Below are 14,395 nucleotides of genomic sequence, written 5' to 3'. Positions count from 1 at the left end.
GATCTGGCCTTCTAAAGAGCAGTCAGGGTTGATCTCCTCTAGGACTGATCGGTTTGTTCGCCTTGCAGTCCAAGGGACTCGCAAGAGTCTTCTCCAGCACCAGAGTTCAAAAGCCTCAATTCTTTGACGCTCGGCCTTCCTTATGGTCCAACTTTCGCAGCCATACATTGCAACTGGGAATACCATAGCCTTGACTAAACGCACTTTTGTTGGCAGGGTGATGTCTCTGCTTTTTAGGATGCTGTCTAGATTTGCCATAGCTTTCCTCCCCAGGAGCAAGCGTCTTTTAATTTCTTTGCTGCAGTCCCCATCTGCAGTGATCTTGGAGCCCAGGAAAATAAAATCTGTCACTATCTCCATTTCTTCCCCATCTATTTGCCATGAATTGAGAGGGCCGGATGCCATGATCTTCGTTTTCTTGATGTTGAGTTTCAAGCCAACTTTTGCACTCTCCTCCTTCACCCGCATCAACAGGCTCTTTAGTTCCTCTTCACTTTCTGCCATTAGAGTGGTATCATCTGCATATCTGAGGTTGTTGATATTTCTCCCTGCAATCTTGATCCCAATTTGTGACTCCTCTAATCCCGCATTTCTCATGATGTGCTCTGCATACAAGTTAAATAGGCAAGGCGACAGTATACAGCCTTGCCGAACTCCTTTCTCAATTTTGAACCAGTTAGTGATTCCATGTTCAGTTCTCACTGTTGCTTCTTGACCTGCATATAAATTTCTCAAGAGACAAATAAGATGCTCTGGTATTCCCATCTCTTTAAGAACTTGCCACAATTTGTTGTGCTCCACACAATCAAAGGCTTTAGCATAGTCAATGAAGCAGAAGTAGACATTCTTCTGGTACTCCCTAGCTTTCTCCATGATCCAGCGTATGTTGGCAATTTGATCTCTAGTTCCTCTGCCTCTTCGAAATCCTGCCTGTACTTCTGGAAGTTCTCGGTCCACATATTGCTGGAGCCTAGCTTGTAGGATTTTGAGCATAACTTTGCTAGCATGAGAAATTAGTGCAATGGTGCGGTAGTTTGAACATTCTTTGGCATTGCCCTTCTTTGGGATTGGAATGTAAACTGACCTTTTCCAATCCTGTGGCCATTGTTGAGTTTTCCAAATTTGCTGGCATATTGAGTGTAGCACTTTTACCGCATCGTCCTTTAAGATTTTGAATAGTTCAACTGGAATGCTGTCACCACCACTAGCTTTATTGTTGCTCAGACTTCCTAAGGCCCATTTGATTTCACATTCCAGGATGTCTGGCTCCAGGTCAGTAACTACCCCATTGTGGTCATCAGGGATGTTAAGCTCACTCTTGTATAGTTCTTCTGTATAATTTTGCCACCTTTGTTTAATCTCTTCTGCTTCTGTGAGGTCCCTACCATTTTGGTCCCTTATTATACCCATCTTTGCATGAAACGTTCTCTTCATATCTCCAATTTTCTTGAAAAGATCTCTGGTCCTCCCCATTCTATTGTTTTCTTCTATTTGTTTGCACTGTTCATTTAAGAAGGCATTCTTATCTCTTCTAGCTTTTCTCTGGAATTTTGCATTCAATTGGGTGTATCTTTCTCTTTCTCCCTTGCCTTTCACTTCCCTTCTCTCCTTAGCTATTTGTAAAGCTTCCTCAGACAGCCATTTTGATTTCTTGCATTTCTTTTTCTTTGGGATGGTTTTAGTTGCTACCTCTTGTACAATGTTGCGAACCTCCATCCATAGTTCTTCAGGCACTCTGTCTATCAGATCTAATTCCTTAAATCTATTTGTCACCTCTACTGTGTATTCGTTGGGGATATGATTTAGTTCATACCTGAGTGGCCTAGTGCTTTTCCCTACTTTCTTCAATTTAAGCCTAAATTTTGCAACAAGAAGCTCATGATCTGAACCACAATCAGCTCCTGGTCTTGTTTTTATTGACTGGATAGAACTTTTCCATCTTTGGCTGCAGAGCACATAGTCAATCTGATTTCTGTGTTGACTGTCTGGTGATGTCCATGTGTAGAGTCGTCTCTTGGGTTGTTGGAAAAGAGTGTTTGCTATGACCATTGTATTCTCTTGACAAAATTCTACCAGCCTGTGCCCTGCTTCATTTTGTACTCCAAGGCCAAACTTGCCTGTTATCCCGGTTATCTTTTGGCTTCCTACTTTAGCATTCCAATCCCCCATGATGATAAGTACATCATTTTTTGGCGTTGCTTCTAGAAGGTGTTGTAGGGCTTCATAGAACTGATCAACTTCATCCTCTTCAGCAGCAGTGGTTGGGGCATAGACCTGGATCACTGTGATGTTGAATGGTTTGCCTTGGATTCGAACTGAGATCATTCTGTCATTTTGGGGATTGTATCCCAAGACTGCTTTTCCTACTCTCTTATTGATTATGAAGGCTACTCCATTTCTTCTGCGAGATTCTTGTCCACAGTAGTATACCTGATGGTCATCTGAATTAAATTCACCCATTCCTGTCCATTTTAGTTCACTGATTCCTAAAATGTCGATGTTCAGTCTTCTCATTTCTTGTTTGACCACGTCCAGCTTACCTTGATTCATGGATCTGACGTTCCAGGTTCCTATGGAATAAAAATCTTTACAGCATCGGCCTGTCTTTTCGCCACCAGTTACTTCCACAACTGAGCGTCCTTTCGGCTTTGGCCCAGTCGCTTCATTCATTCTGGCGCTACTCGTACTAGCCGTCTGCTCATCCCCAGTAGCATATTGGACACCTTCCGACCTGAGGGGCTCATCTTCCGGCGTCATATCGTTATGCCTATTGGAACTGTCCATAGAGTTTTCATGGCAAAGATACTGGAGTGGTTTGCCATTTCCTTCTCCAGTGGATCACCTTTTGTCAGAGCTCTCAGCTATGACCTGTCCGTCTTGGGTGGCCCTGCACGGTATAGCTCATAGCTTCACTGAACTACGCAAGCCCCCTTGCCACAACAAGGCAGCGATCCTTGAAGGGGGAAAACATCCTTAAGATTGCACTATAAGTCTGTTATCTTGCACCTAGCCCATCACTGATCATAGCCACTGGTTTAGAATTGCCACTGGTTCAGGATGCAGGGGGGGGGGATTATTTTGTACCTATCATTAAGCTTGCTTCGTAATGGCACATCTCATTTTTGTCTTCAAAGTAGGAAATGCATGTTTGCTTCCACTGCCATTTTTTTTGATCGTAACATCCTTTACAGGGGATTTTAATTCAGGTTTTTGTGTTAAACTCAAGATGCATTCTTTGCTGTGTGACTAATTTTCCAGATAACCAACGCTGATTTAACTGATTGATGGGTTGTAGAGCGAGCAGGAGGAATTACAATGCATCATCTGTTCAGGTCATTCAGCATTTCACAGGTTTAATCAGGCTTTCTTCATCCTCCATTACACTCATTAGGCCCTGTTAGGCCAGCGCTCAGTGTTGATCTGTATCTTGGTAAAGACTATTGTGGATGATTAACTGTAATTACTAGTAATGGCATCCCAGCCCAGCTTCAAGTTGGCTGATGCCATCATCATGTGTAGGCATCTGCTCTGCGGTCAGCCGGCTTGGTCTATTATCCATTTACTCATTCATGTTCGAACTCACAGGTTGCTGCTGTCTGTGTGGGCTGAGCCCCCTCCTCCCCAGTTGCAGCCCTGTGTCGATCTTGCAAATTGACTAAAACGTACGCCATGCAATCAACGGGAAACTAGTAAGATAGAAGACAGTGAAATGAAGACAGCAGTCAAGAGGAAAGGAGATGGAGTTTGTGCCAGCTTGATCACATTGCTAAAGATGCTTCCCAGCCCACCTGCCTTCCTGCCCCACCATAGAAAAATGTTGTGGTGTTTCAAGTAAGGAATTATGGCCACAGGCACAATACACCCAAATTAAACCACTTTTAAAGTAGGAGAGGAACAATGCAGGCAAAGTTAAGCTCTCTTAAGTAGAGCAGCACAGAATGTTCTCTAGTTTTGATATTTGCTTCAAAAGCAATGAATCTGAACCGATTATATGGAAACTACATGCCTTGCCAAATATTTGGTTAGTAGTATTTGGTCTCTTTGTTGCCATAGCTTCTTGGTGCCGGTACCCAATTCTTTTTTCCCCCCTCTCCGCCTCATTCGTCCTCACTGTACATTTAACCTGATCTCCTGTGGCTTTGTTTATGAGCCTCTGTAACATGATGTCCTCCTCATCTGACGTAGAACCATGACATCATGTGGGTTGCCACAGCCAATAGAATTAAACAGGAGCAATAGAATTAAACAGGAGCATGAGGCCAAGAAAAAAAAGGTTTCCAGAGATAAAAGTTTTGAACCAAAGTTATTTTGGGGGAGGCAAATGCTGAAAATTGCCTCCAGTTGCCTATAGCAGGATGTACTTCTGATACTCACAGAAGAAAATGAACACGGAACAGGACAAGTTATTTTGACTCAGCACTATTATAAATCTCACTGGAATAATGGAAATTAAAATAATGGATATTGTGTGGAATTAAGCATCAGACCACTGGCCTGATCCATCAGGATTGCTCTTATGTTCTTGTGTGGAATTAAGCATCTGCTTAATTCCACACAAGAACATAAGAGCAGCCCTGATGGATCAGGCCAGTGGTCCATTGACTCTACCATTCTTTGTCACATGTTGTCCGACCAATTTCCCTGAGGGGAGCAACAAATAAAGCACCGGCATTCCGAGCTTTCTCCCCTTTCGATATGTGACCATGGCCACTGGTGGATGTATCCCCCTGGAATCTAATCCCCTTTTAAAGCCCTCTATGCAACATCCACTGGTACTTAAATCAATGGGACTTAAAAATGCTCAACTATGGCTGGATTGAGCCCATTGATTTCATTAAGGAAATTAACACATGCATAACATTATGCCATTGATTAGGGACTACGAAGTGCTTAATTTTGCTGGCTTATGCCCTATTGTAATAGTTGTAATCCCTGTAACCTTACTCACATGAGCAGTTCTTTAGCGAATCTCAGGTTTCATTGATTCCAGTCCTTGAGTGAGGAGCGTTGCACTTTTTGAACATGCCAGCTTCGTGCTACATAAAGGACACCGTCATTTAAAGTTTTCAGACTTTCCCCACATGCATGGAATTCTAGTCTTTGGACCAATAAACTGAGGCTTAACTAAAACAAATATAAAATTTCATGGACAGTTACAGTTCATGAATTTGTTTACAAGTTAAGTTTCAGACACAGGAATGCAATGAGATGCTGAGCTCTATGGCTGAAGTTTTGTCACAGTTCAAAGCTAAGAATTCGACATTTGAATTTGATAGTTGGCCTGGACCTAATAAGCATCCCTCCAACTGAACACTGAACACTAGTTTCCGGACAACATTTTAAAATATTTTCAAAATTGAATGTGAAGTGGACAGATGCATATATTTTCCATTCTGGTTTTATTTACTTACTTATTTATTTATTTATTTGTTTGTTGTTGTTGTTATTGTTTGTTTGTTTGTTTGTTGTGTGTAAGTATATTTTGGTAATCATGTCCAACCTTCGCATTTCACAATTTTTGTTGCTGATGTGCCCAATGCAACAGAAAATGATGGGAAAGACTTGAGGTAATGTAAACACAAAATTTTGGTCTAAAATATTGGGGTTTTGAAATTCTGTGGAAAATATCGTGAACAATCATTTTTTACAGCAAAGCTGATTTTGACTTGGGACTATTCAGGGACTTAGCACTGTAAGAGTGACAGATTTCTGCTAAGAAGAAAAAGAGCCAGGTTTCTGCCATGCATCCTTAGGATAAAGGTCTAAAGGGCCAACGGAGGTGATCAGGCAGAGTTTCCCTTACTGCAGCACCTTGTAAAGCCAGATCGTGGATGCTATATTTATGGATAGGATAGATCACATATTACATCCAAGGGCAATTTGAATTTGTCACAAGGAAGTTTTGATTCCCTCCCAACATATGTGCTTCAACTGGGGCTACCACTTTTCATTTATCAAATTATTTAATCAGTGGGGACAAATGTGAACTGGTGGAACCGAAAAACTTGCTTGTTTTTAAAACATTGTGCCCCGCTATGGCGGGTTGCTTGGAGAGATGGAGCATCACGACTGCAAAATCCTCGCTTTTGCCTTTCTCCTTCAAAGTCATATGCTCTGACCTTCAAAGCCTACAGTCCCTCACCATCTCCCATATCAACCTTCTTGAACCATGAGATAATGAGTGAAGCTCTTCTGTAGGAACCGGCCACACGTGAGGGCAAGGGTTCATGGGAGGAAATTTGTCAGTTGCTGATACTGGTCCTCTCTCTTCAGGCCTTCTTTAAAAAAATCAGTTATGGATGACATTAAACAAATATTGGTTGACGATGGCTCCCTGTTCCTCTTCAATATTTTAATAGTGTCTGATTGTTGTTTTTAAGTATTTTAAAGGGTATTAAGATTGAGGTGAACCATGCTGGGGATCCCACCTAAGCCCAAAGGGCAGCCTACATATTAACTAACCAAATAAATAAATGGTGGTCTCCTTGAACTTTGGTCTACAGCAGGGGTAGTCAAACTGCGGCCCTCCAGATGTCCATGGACTACAATTCCCAGGAGCCCCTGCCAGTGAATGCTGGCAGGGGCATATAGGAATTGTAGTCCATGGACATCTGGAGGGCTGCAGTTTGACTACTCCTGGTCTACGGTCTGTAAGCTACTGAATCTATTATTCTGAATAGGAGTTGCCTCATGACATTGGTTCTGAGAGCTGTCCCAGTCTATAAGAAGAACTGACTAAGCTTTCTTTGTAATGGGGAGTAGTATTTTATTGTACACAGTATAATTTGATATGGATTTAAATGATTGCCCCCTGCCTGAAGAATACATATTTGCATGAAAAAAAATGTCCTAATGTCTAAAGTAATACATTGATAAATAAAATATTTGACTTGGTTGTAATTCCATAACTGGAGATGAAAAGGGATTTAACATGCCCTCTCTGGAAGGGATTTTTTTATTATTATTATTAAATTATTTCCCTCACACTGCATAGCCTCAAAACCCCACCAACCATTTAACCAGGGGTAGTCAAACTGCGCCCCTCCAGATGTCCATGGACTACAGTTCCCAGAAGCCCCTGCCAGCGAATGCTGGCAGGGACTTCTGGGAATTGTAGTCCATGGACATCTGGAGGGGCGCAGTTTGACTACCCCTGCATTAAACTCTGTGTAATACACAACTGCGTTCCAATCGACTTGACTGGCGGATCAGTCACACACACCAGTTCTCTGTTTCCATGAGGACATCTGTCTAAACCCAAGTGGTGTGAACTCACCACAAACAATCGGCTTTGGCACGAGAAGAAGGATGCTTTGCAGGTGGAGTCTTGTTCTCCAAAAGGGGCCAGATTCACAGAAGCATTCAGAAGGAGGATCTTGTGACTTAGGCAGGCACAGCTGTCTAAAATAATTTACATGTTCCAGGGCCAGACAGACACAGAACACAGCTTAAAAGCGTTTATGAGGACAATACTGGATCTCACCCAAAGTCTTGCTTTGTCTTTCTTTCTCGGTGAACAGTAGAAAACATATACAGAAAAGTCATTATTTTCAAAGCAGTTTCTGCATTTTATCCTGACTAAGCTTTTATTCATACTTGGCTTTCACCAATATATCATTAGCACATAATGTGCTAAGCACCAGCTTAAATGAAATTGATGTTTGAAAGCAAAAGGGTTTGGTTTCCCCCCCTCCCTCTTCCTCCCGCCCCCCCTATCTCTAGGGTTTTATCATCACAGTGGAGACTACAGTCTATAAATCACTGTCTTCAATGAATTTACTCTGGAGTAAAGCTTTCGAGGACTGCCACCTCGGCTGCTTCACTGGGTGCTAGTGTTCTTGGCATACAAATAAAGGCTGAGGTCTGCAGGGGACCTGGTGCGTGGGCATGAATGTGCATACCGTTCGCTGTTGCAAGATGCTAACATTATGTGCACTGGTCTGTGTTTGTCAGGATTATGCTCATATACAACCTGCGTAGAATCACACCGTGCAACTTGAAAGCCTGAAAACATTAATTGCATGATTTGAGGTGAACTATTTCTAGAAAAGCCATTATTGGAGAGCAATGGAACAACAGCAAAAAGAGAGTTAGTACTAAAACTATTGAGGATGAATGCACTCTGTACATAAACTGGATGCAAATAGCAACCTCGAAAGGGTTTTTTTTTTTTTAGAATGCCAATCTACACCAAGTTGAAATTGAGACATCCAGTTCATTGTGCATATTGGCAGTGAAATTCTTCAGCCATATAACACTCTTGGAAAAAAGCACTCCACCCGAGGACCATGGTGAATGCCAAAACCCAAACCCAATTCATGGGGCTAATGCAATCCTAGGAAGCACTGAGGAAAAAAAATGATGTACTCTTGCAAGTGATGGATTGAAATCTCATAAAATGTACACCCAGTGCCCACATCATCACCAAGGAGGCAGGGAGCCTAAACAAAGCACGGGCTCTGGTGGGAGCATTATGGTTCCCAACATTTCCGGCATGACTTCCTTTCTGCTGCCGTTGATGGAAATGGGTCACTTTACAGTCTTCCAAAATGAGTGTGAAGACTAACAGTCCCAGCAACCCCTGCATTCCCATAAGTTCCAAACAGACTGTAGAATGGGCAGAGTGTATACACTCTTGAAACCATTGCTTGACTCAGTGCTGTAATGTTTTTCTCCTTCCCTTCTCTTTTGCCTTGCCTTGATAAAACAAATGGCAGTAGTTACCTGGAACAACTGAATTGTTTTCAAAATGTAATGTATTAAAAATAGTTGCAAGGGAATTTTGGTTGTTGTGATGGGTTGCTTTGTTGACTACCCAAACCCACCTACTGAAATTCTGTTGAAGACTGTACTTTATGCCCCATCTATTTCCATAACCTGGAATAGGAGATGGGTTAATCAGGCTGGGGCGATCTGTTTTTAAATGGTGATTGTTTGTATTTTAAACTTTATATTATTTATATTATATTGTACCTGCATGGTATTTTAAAGTTTTGTCAGATGCCCTGAGCCTTCATGGAAGCGCGGCATATAAATACAAAAATAAATAAAATAAATGACATCTGATATTAATTTTTAAAAAACAGCAAAAGGAGAGAAACAAAGAACAGGTGTGATTCATGCCGTTTCCCACATACAATGGACGTTTTAGGTCTTCTTTCCAGGTGTGTTTTGGCTGAATCATAAGTCCTTTTGAGGCATGGCAACCCATAAGCTGCGATGGTTATGCTGTCATTGATTGCGTATATAGAATTCTGGTGGATCATCTTTCTAGGCACCACCACACAGCCTTGTGACTACTCACATGGTGGGTCTGTGACTCAGGTCTCCAGTACAAGTTTGGGGAGAGCATAAATTCCACCAATATAGACATTTTACCCAATGATTTAATGGAGCCTTATTTTCTGATGTGTATGCTACTCCTCATTTACTGGAATAAGTAGAACATTATTTTTGTTTCTAAATTATTGGGAGTGAAAAGTTCTGGCTTGTAGTTCCATAGACAGACCATATAGACCCTACATGTCCTTAAAGCCCAACAGACTGTTCCTTGAGAAATATAACTGAGGAATCAAGAGTTTTCTTAGCTTTTTTTTTTTACATCGATGCAAAGAGAATTTATTTATGGAAGTACTTAAATACATTTCTCTAGCACTTCTGCCTGAAATTTATTCTGAAAAGTGCTATGTTACAGTACATTTATTAAGCAATGACATTTAAGGTTGTATTAGGTGATTGCATTTAAATATCTGTTAGGACATCATGGAAAAACCATCGCTAAAACTAACTGTTCTTAATAAATCACCTTCAGATTCTCGCTTCAGATCTTGGCTTGATGGGCCCTAACAAACCATAGCTGGGTGACTCACCTGAATTCAGCTTGCTTAATTAAGTCATGGTTTTGTGCAATATAAGAACTAAATCACTGACTGTTAATATGGCACCATCAAAAGCACATCACACTTGACCGAAATATGAGTTCCTCTCTGTATGTACAGAATCTCAAGCCATGATTAGCCCTCTGTCTCTTTTGGGTACCTAAACCACAAGTACGGTTTTCACCTGCTATAGGGAACACTGTTAAGTACACATGGCGTACTTGGGTGAGTATGAGTATAACATTCTGCTGACATTATTTAATTATCACCAATGTTGATCATTCTGTGACACCAGCATTCCTGTCTCATCTGCAGCTGTACAAATGCCTCTCAAAGAAGATTTCAATGGGACTATGGAATTCTACTTTAATTGATTTCCGCCACAGCTATGTTTGCGCCATTTCAGAGTCTAGGTTTTGGTGTTGTTGTTATTGTTATTTTTAAAACCTTTAAAATTGCCCTGAGGGCCTGATCCTGCTGGGGCCTGTGGCAGAGAGGGAAGAGATCTCCTGTTCCCCCATGCAATTCTGAAGAGCCTGAACGAAGCTCCTTGAAAGTATCCAAATCTAGATTGATGCTTTAACAATCCACTAGTGATCCTTAACTAGGTCAGATTTGATTGCTAAAGTCTGCTGACTAGTGAAGGGGCATGATCCAGACAATGACAAATGGATTTTTTAAAATGGCACTTGTTCTCCTTCCTGCTTCTCTGTTCCATGGTTTGTGGCTGCAGAAGCTAATAGTTCTCTACCAAACCACCACATGAGTCCCCATCTTTGACATTTCCAAAAATAGCTTGTTTCCTTGCACTTCTGCATTTTGTCTTGCAGGTTGTAATCCTGAGGGCAGGCCCCATATTGTATATTCCTGTACGTTGCCTTGTGGATGTGGCTGCTTACAGTTGACAGGAGAGGAGCCTATTTCTGTAGGCAGAAGAACATGCCCGGGTTGGCCTGTGTAATTAAGAATTTGCTAAGAAGAGTATTGATAAAGTAAGGATTTTTACCAATAGTCTTATTTACCACCTAGCTACTCCACACATCAATCAGTCAAGCTGTGGGCTTGAGCAAACTTCCCTTTTGCTGCGAAAGAACTTGATTTGCTTGCTCATGACTGTAATTCTTCTGGACCTAATCCAAACATATGCCAAATAAATGAAATTTAAAGCACTTCTTAAATAGCATTTCATAATTCATAAACTACCATTGCACTGGGATTGCGTTAGGCAGCTACGAAGGCACATGAAAATGATGAAACCCAGTTTTGCTTCTACCTCGGCACACATAACAGAAGAAATTTAGCTGGTCAATAAAAACCATCGGAACTCCCAGCCCCATTCACAGGTCTAGAAGCAAGACTCTCCAAATGCTTCCTTCCAAGCATCGTGCCAGGCTGGCTCCTGAGAGCTGGAGGAGAAGGGACAAAGCCGTTTTGTTTTTCCCAGCTAAGTAACTCTGTGTTTTTGTGGTCTTCCAAATTCAGTACTGACAACTGCTTTCATGACTCTCTCCGATTACATCTTAGCATTCCATTTTTCACTCAGGCCTGTAGGAATTATTCGACCGAATATTTCAATGCTTCCTCCTCCTTACAGCTCTGTTCCTCTGACTTATGCGTGGGAAGTGTTTTAAGGAAAAGTTGACTTTCATGGAAGCAGATCGTGAAGCCTTTACAAATGACTTGGACTCTTAAGAGAGAGAAGCAATGTGTTTAAATAAAATAACCCCGAAACCATAGATCCACCTGGGAGCCTGCAAGAGAAGGGCCTCTAAAACTGTCGCTCCAAAACTACATCCCGGCCAAGCGCCGCCTTTTCTTACCTGTCGCTTATCCATCTCTTGCTTCCATCTCTCCTGCAGACCGCCGAGGAAAGCCGGCTGAGGCCGCAAAACGGAGGGCAAATCATTCGACAAGCAAGTGCTGCCATCTAGCGACCAAGAAACACTTTTCGGCCGCCCGAAACGGACGAAGACGACCTGGAAGGAAGACGCATTGCAGCCGTTGCGATTTACTTCCACGTAAAGGAACTGAGAAGCAGCGGGTTTCGTTACCTCTGAGGACAGCATGAGATTTGCAATCCTGTGCCGAGATACTGCAGTCTCACTCTATGAGTATCTCTGCATAGGGTTGCATTGTTACCGTGTACGATGTATGCGTCTTTATACCCGGGCACAGTAAGGTAAAAACGTGGGGGAACACGTCGGAGCGGCCGTGTGTTGTGTGACTGCTTCAGTTGTTCAAGCAGTAGCATTTGTCTTTCCGCTCCCCTGCCTATTGTCAGTGCTCCAAGTGTGTCTGGGGGGCGGGAGTGGGTGGGGAGGGTTGTGAAGCCCATGGTCTTTGGGGACATATCTTGAAGTCCTCATATGAAATTTTCATTTAAAAAAAAATGAATACCCTACACAGTGATGCCATTTGGAATAATCATAAATGTTGATAATTGATGAAGAAAGAAGTCTTGCGAAAGGGCCACTCCCCCCTCCAAAAAAAATTGTATGTTTTGTTCTCATTTGAAGAGATCTGTTGAGTCAGATCTAACATCTTTGTTAGGCATCTTTGTCAGGATCTTTGTTGGGCACAGACACCCGGGAGCAGCCGAACGACGGCCTCATGTCTGGGGGAGAGGATCTCGCCTCAAAATATTTACTCTTTGGACGTCTGCTATTACATAAATAGGTTTGTTTTTAATCGGCAGGAACCCTTCTCGCCTAATCATATTTACTCCCCGATCCACTTTCCAGTTAAGACAAAGCGCTTGGATTAAGCTGAGCCAAACGGCCTTAAGTCTAAGTACTTCGGCTTAATTGGGTTGTGCGTCAAGAATACAGGCTTGTTTCTCTCGCTACCCTGAAGCCATCCCATTCCAAAGCATCCACGCTGGGGGGGGGGGGGACTGCATTGTAATCACTTGCGCTGACAGCTGTATAAATGGGACAGGTGCTTTTTTGTGCATTTTTGAAAAAGGAAGCCGAGGCCCCCCTGCTCTGAACATTCTGCATCAATACTCAGCACATTTTATTAATTTATCGTCCTCATCATCATTACAGGCACATTTCATTTGTGGCGATACAAACATGGTTAGAAGGCCTTTGGAAAGATGTGAAGCCTAAGCCAGGTAAATGGAAGGATTTTGTATTTCACTCATCTCGATGGAAGCAGGCGACCAGATTTTATTTCTGTTGAATGCAACCGGGCTGTAGGATGGCTTGTTCCTGTCTTGCCTGTGTGTGCTGATGTAAACATGAAATAGCTTGTGTCTCGTTCCTTTTTGTAATTTAACAGAAGCAAGAGCAAGAAGGGGGAAAGTTTGTGGGCTAATAATACTAATTGGAACAGAAATATGAGAATTAAGAAACCAACAAGAACACTTGTAGTTCAGCCTTATTCACATTTATTCAGGAGTAGGTCTTTGCATGCTTAGAAAGGCTTACTGCTCCTTAAGAATGTAGAGGAATGAAGCCTCAGCATTTAGGGTCTCAGAGGGTGCCATTAGTATGCACAGCATCCCTTACAGCTATTCTATAAGATAGCTGTGTAATTTCCCCGCAGTGTTTGCAAGAGCCAGGGACTAAATCAGCAAGAGAGAACAGAATAACAGGGTATTTTGTTGAATCATTTGAACACAGCAAACTCATTGGAAACAGCCAATTGCTTCTCATTTTCGAGAGGAATTTATGCCTGCAGTAGTATATCAACACCTGGTTTTAACCTACATAAATACTCTTTAACATGGACACTAAATAGATTTATCGAAGATGCCAGATTCTGAATTGTCACGTTTGGAAGTCTTTTGTGCTGGTCATGCTTTCTGCAATCCTTTCCTGATTACAGATAGCATCAGTTCAAATCTCTCCTCCTTAATCCACATAAAAAGTCTCCCAATGTCATGCTTGGCAGGGCCTGATATGAGCCCTACAAGATTCAGCCTTCGGGATTGCAACAACACCTAGGTACAATTTCTCAACTTGTAAACCAAGATTTTGATTCTGGGATGTTTTATTCCATTTCAACCTGGCGGCTTAAGCACATCAATCTCTTTCAATATCTCTTTAAAAAAAAACCCAAAACCCCACATTGTTTATTTGGGATTGTTTTCCTCTGTGGCAACAATGTGCATTTTGCTTCTCCCTTTAAAGACATTGCCGCCAGACATTCCTGGAGAACTGTCTCGACCCTTGTGCTGGCTTTTCTTCAGGATGTGCTGGGAAAAAGGAGCAAGAGAAGAGAGCAATGGAAGGTCACAGGAGATGGTTTCTGATGGAAAAGAGGCCTCACATAGTGGGGGTAAGTGAAGGGGCAGCAAAGGGGGATGGTTGGAATGAGTCAGCATGACCCAGATGTCCGCCTCGAAACCGCAGGCCAGTCTCCCAGCCCATTGCACGGTCTCTCTGAAGCAAAATCCAGACAGCGTCTGCCTCTCTATAAATCTGCCTCCCCCTTTCCATTACTAGTTGGGTATTGTTGGCCCTAAGCCACCTGATTTGGCTATGATTTATTAGTTGCCATGCACTACGTTT

The 14,395-nt window shown here is 42.3% G+C and overlaps 1 protein-coding gene and 1 long non-coding RNA gene across 3 annotated transcripts in view; one reads left to right on the top strand and one right to left on the bottom strand.

Annotated features, from left to right (window-relative positions):
- The window catches only part of LOC143819861 (uncharacterized), a 59,083-nt gene extending 47,007 nt beyond the window's left edge, over positions 1–12,076 (bottom strand). For both annotated transcript variants that reach the window (XM_077301932.1, XM_077301933.1), the window contains exon 1: positions 11,699–12,076. In XM_077301932.1, the coding sequence (XP_077158047.1) occupies positions 11,699–11,944 (246 nt within the window). In that variant the 5' untranslated portion in view covers positions 11,945–12,076. The remainder of the gene's footprint in view (positions 1–11,698) is intronic.
- LOC143819862 (uncharacterized) lies at positions 11,976–14,149 on the top strand. The gene is made up of 3 exons (XR_013225132.1): positions 11,976–12,057; positions 12,926–12,993; positions 14,015–14,149. It is a non-coding gene; the product is annotated as an uncharacterized LOC143819862 (long non-coding RNA).
- The last annotated feature ends 246 nt before the right edge of the window (positions 14,150–14,395 follow it).

This window comes from Paroedura picta, chromosome 10 (assembly GCF_049243985.1).
Source record: "Paroedura picta isolate Pp20150507F chromosome 10, Ppicta_v3.0, whole genome shotgun sequence".
NCBI lineage: Eukaryota > Metazoa > Chordata > Lepidosauria > Squamata > Gekkonidae > Paroedura > Paroedura picta.
The sequence above is the reverse complement of the archived record's forward strand: the minus strand, read 5'-3'. Positions and strand labels throughout refer to the sequence as shown.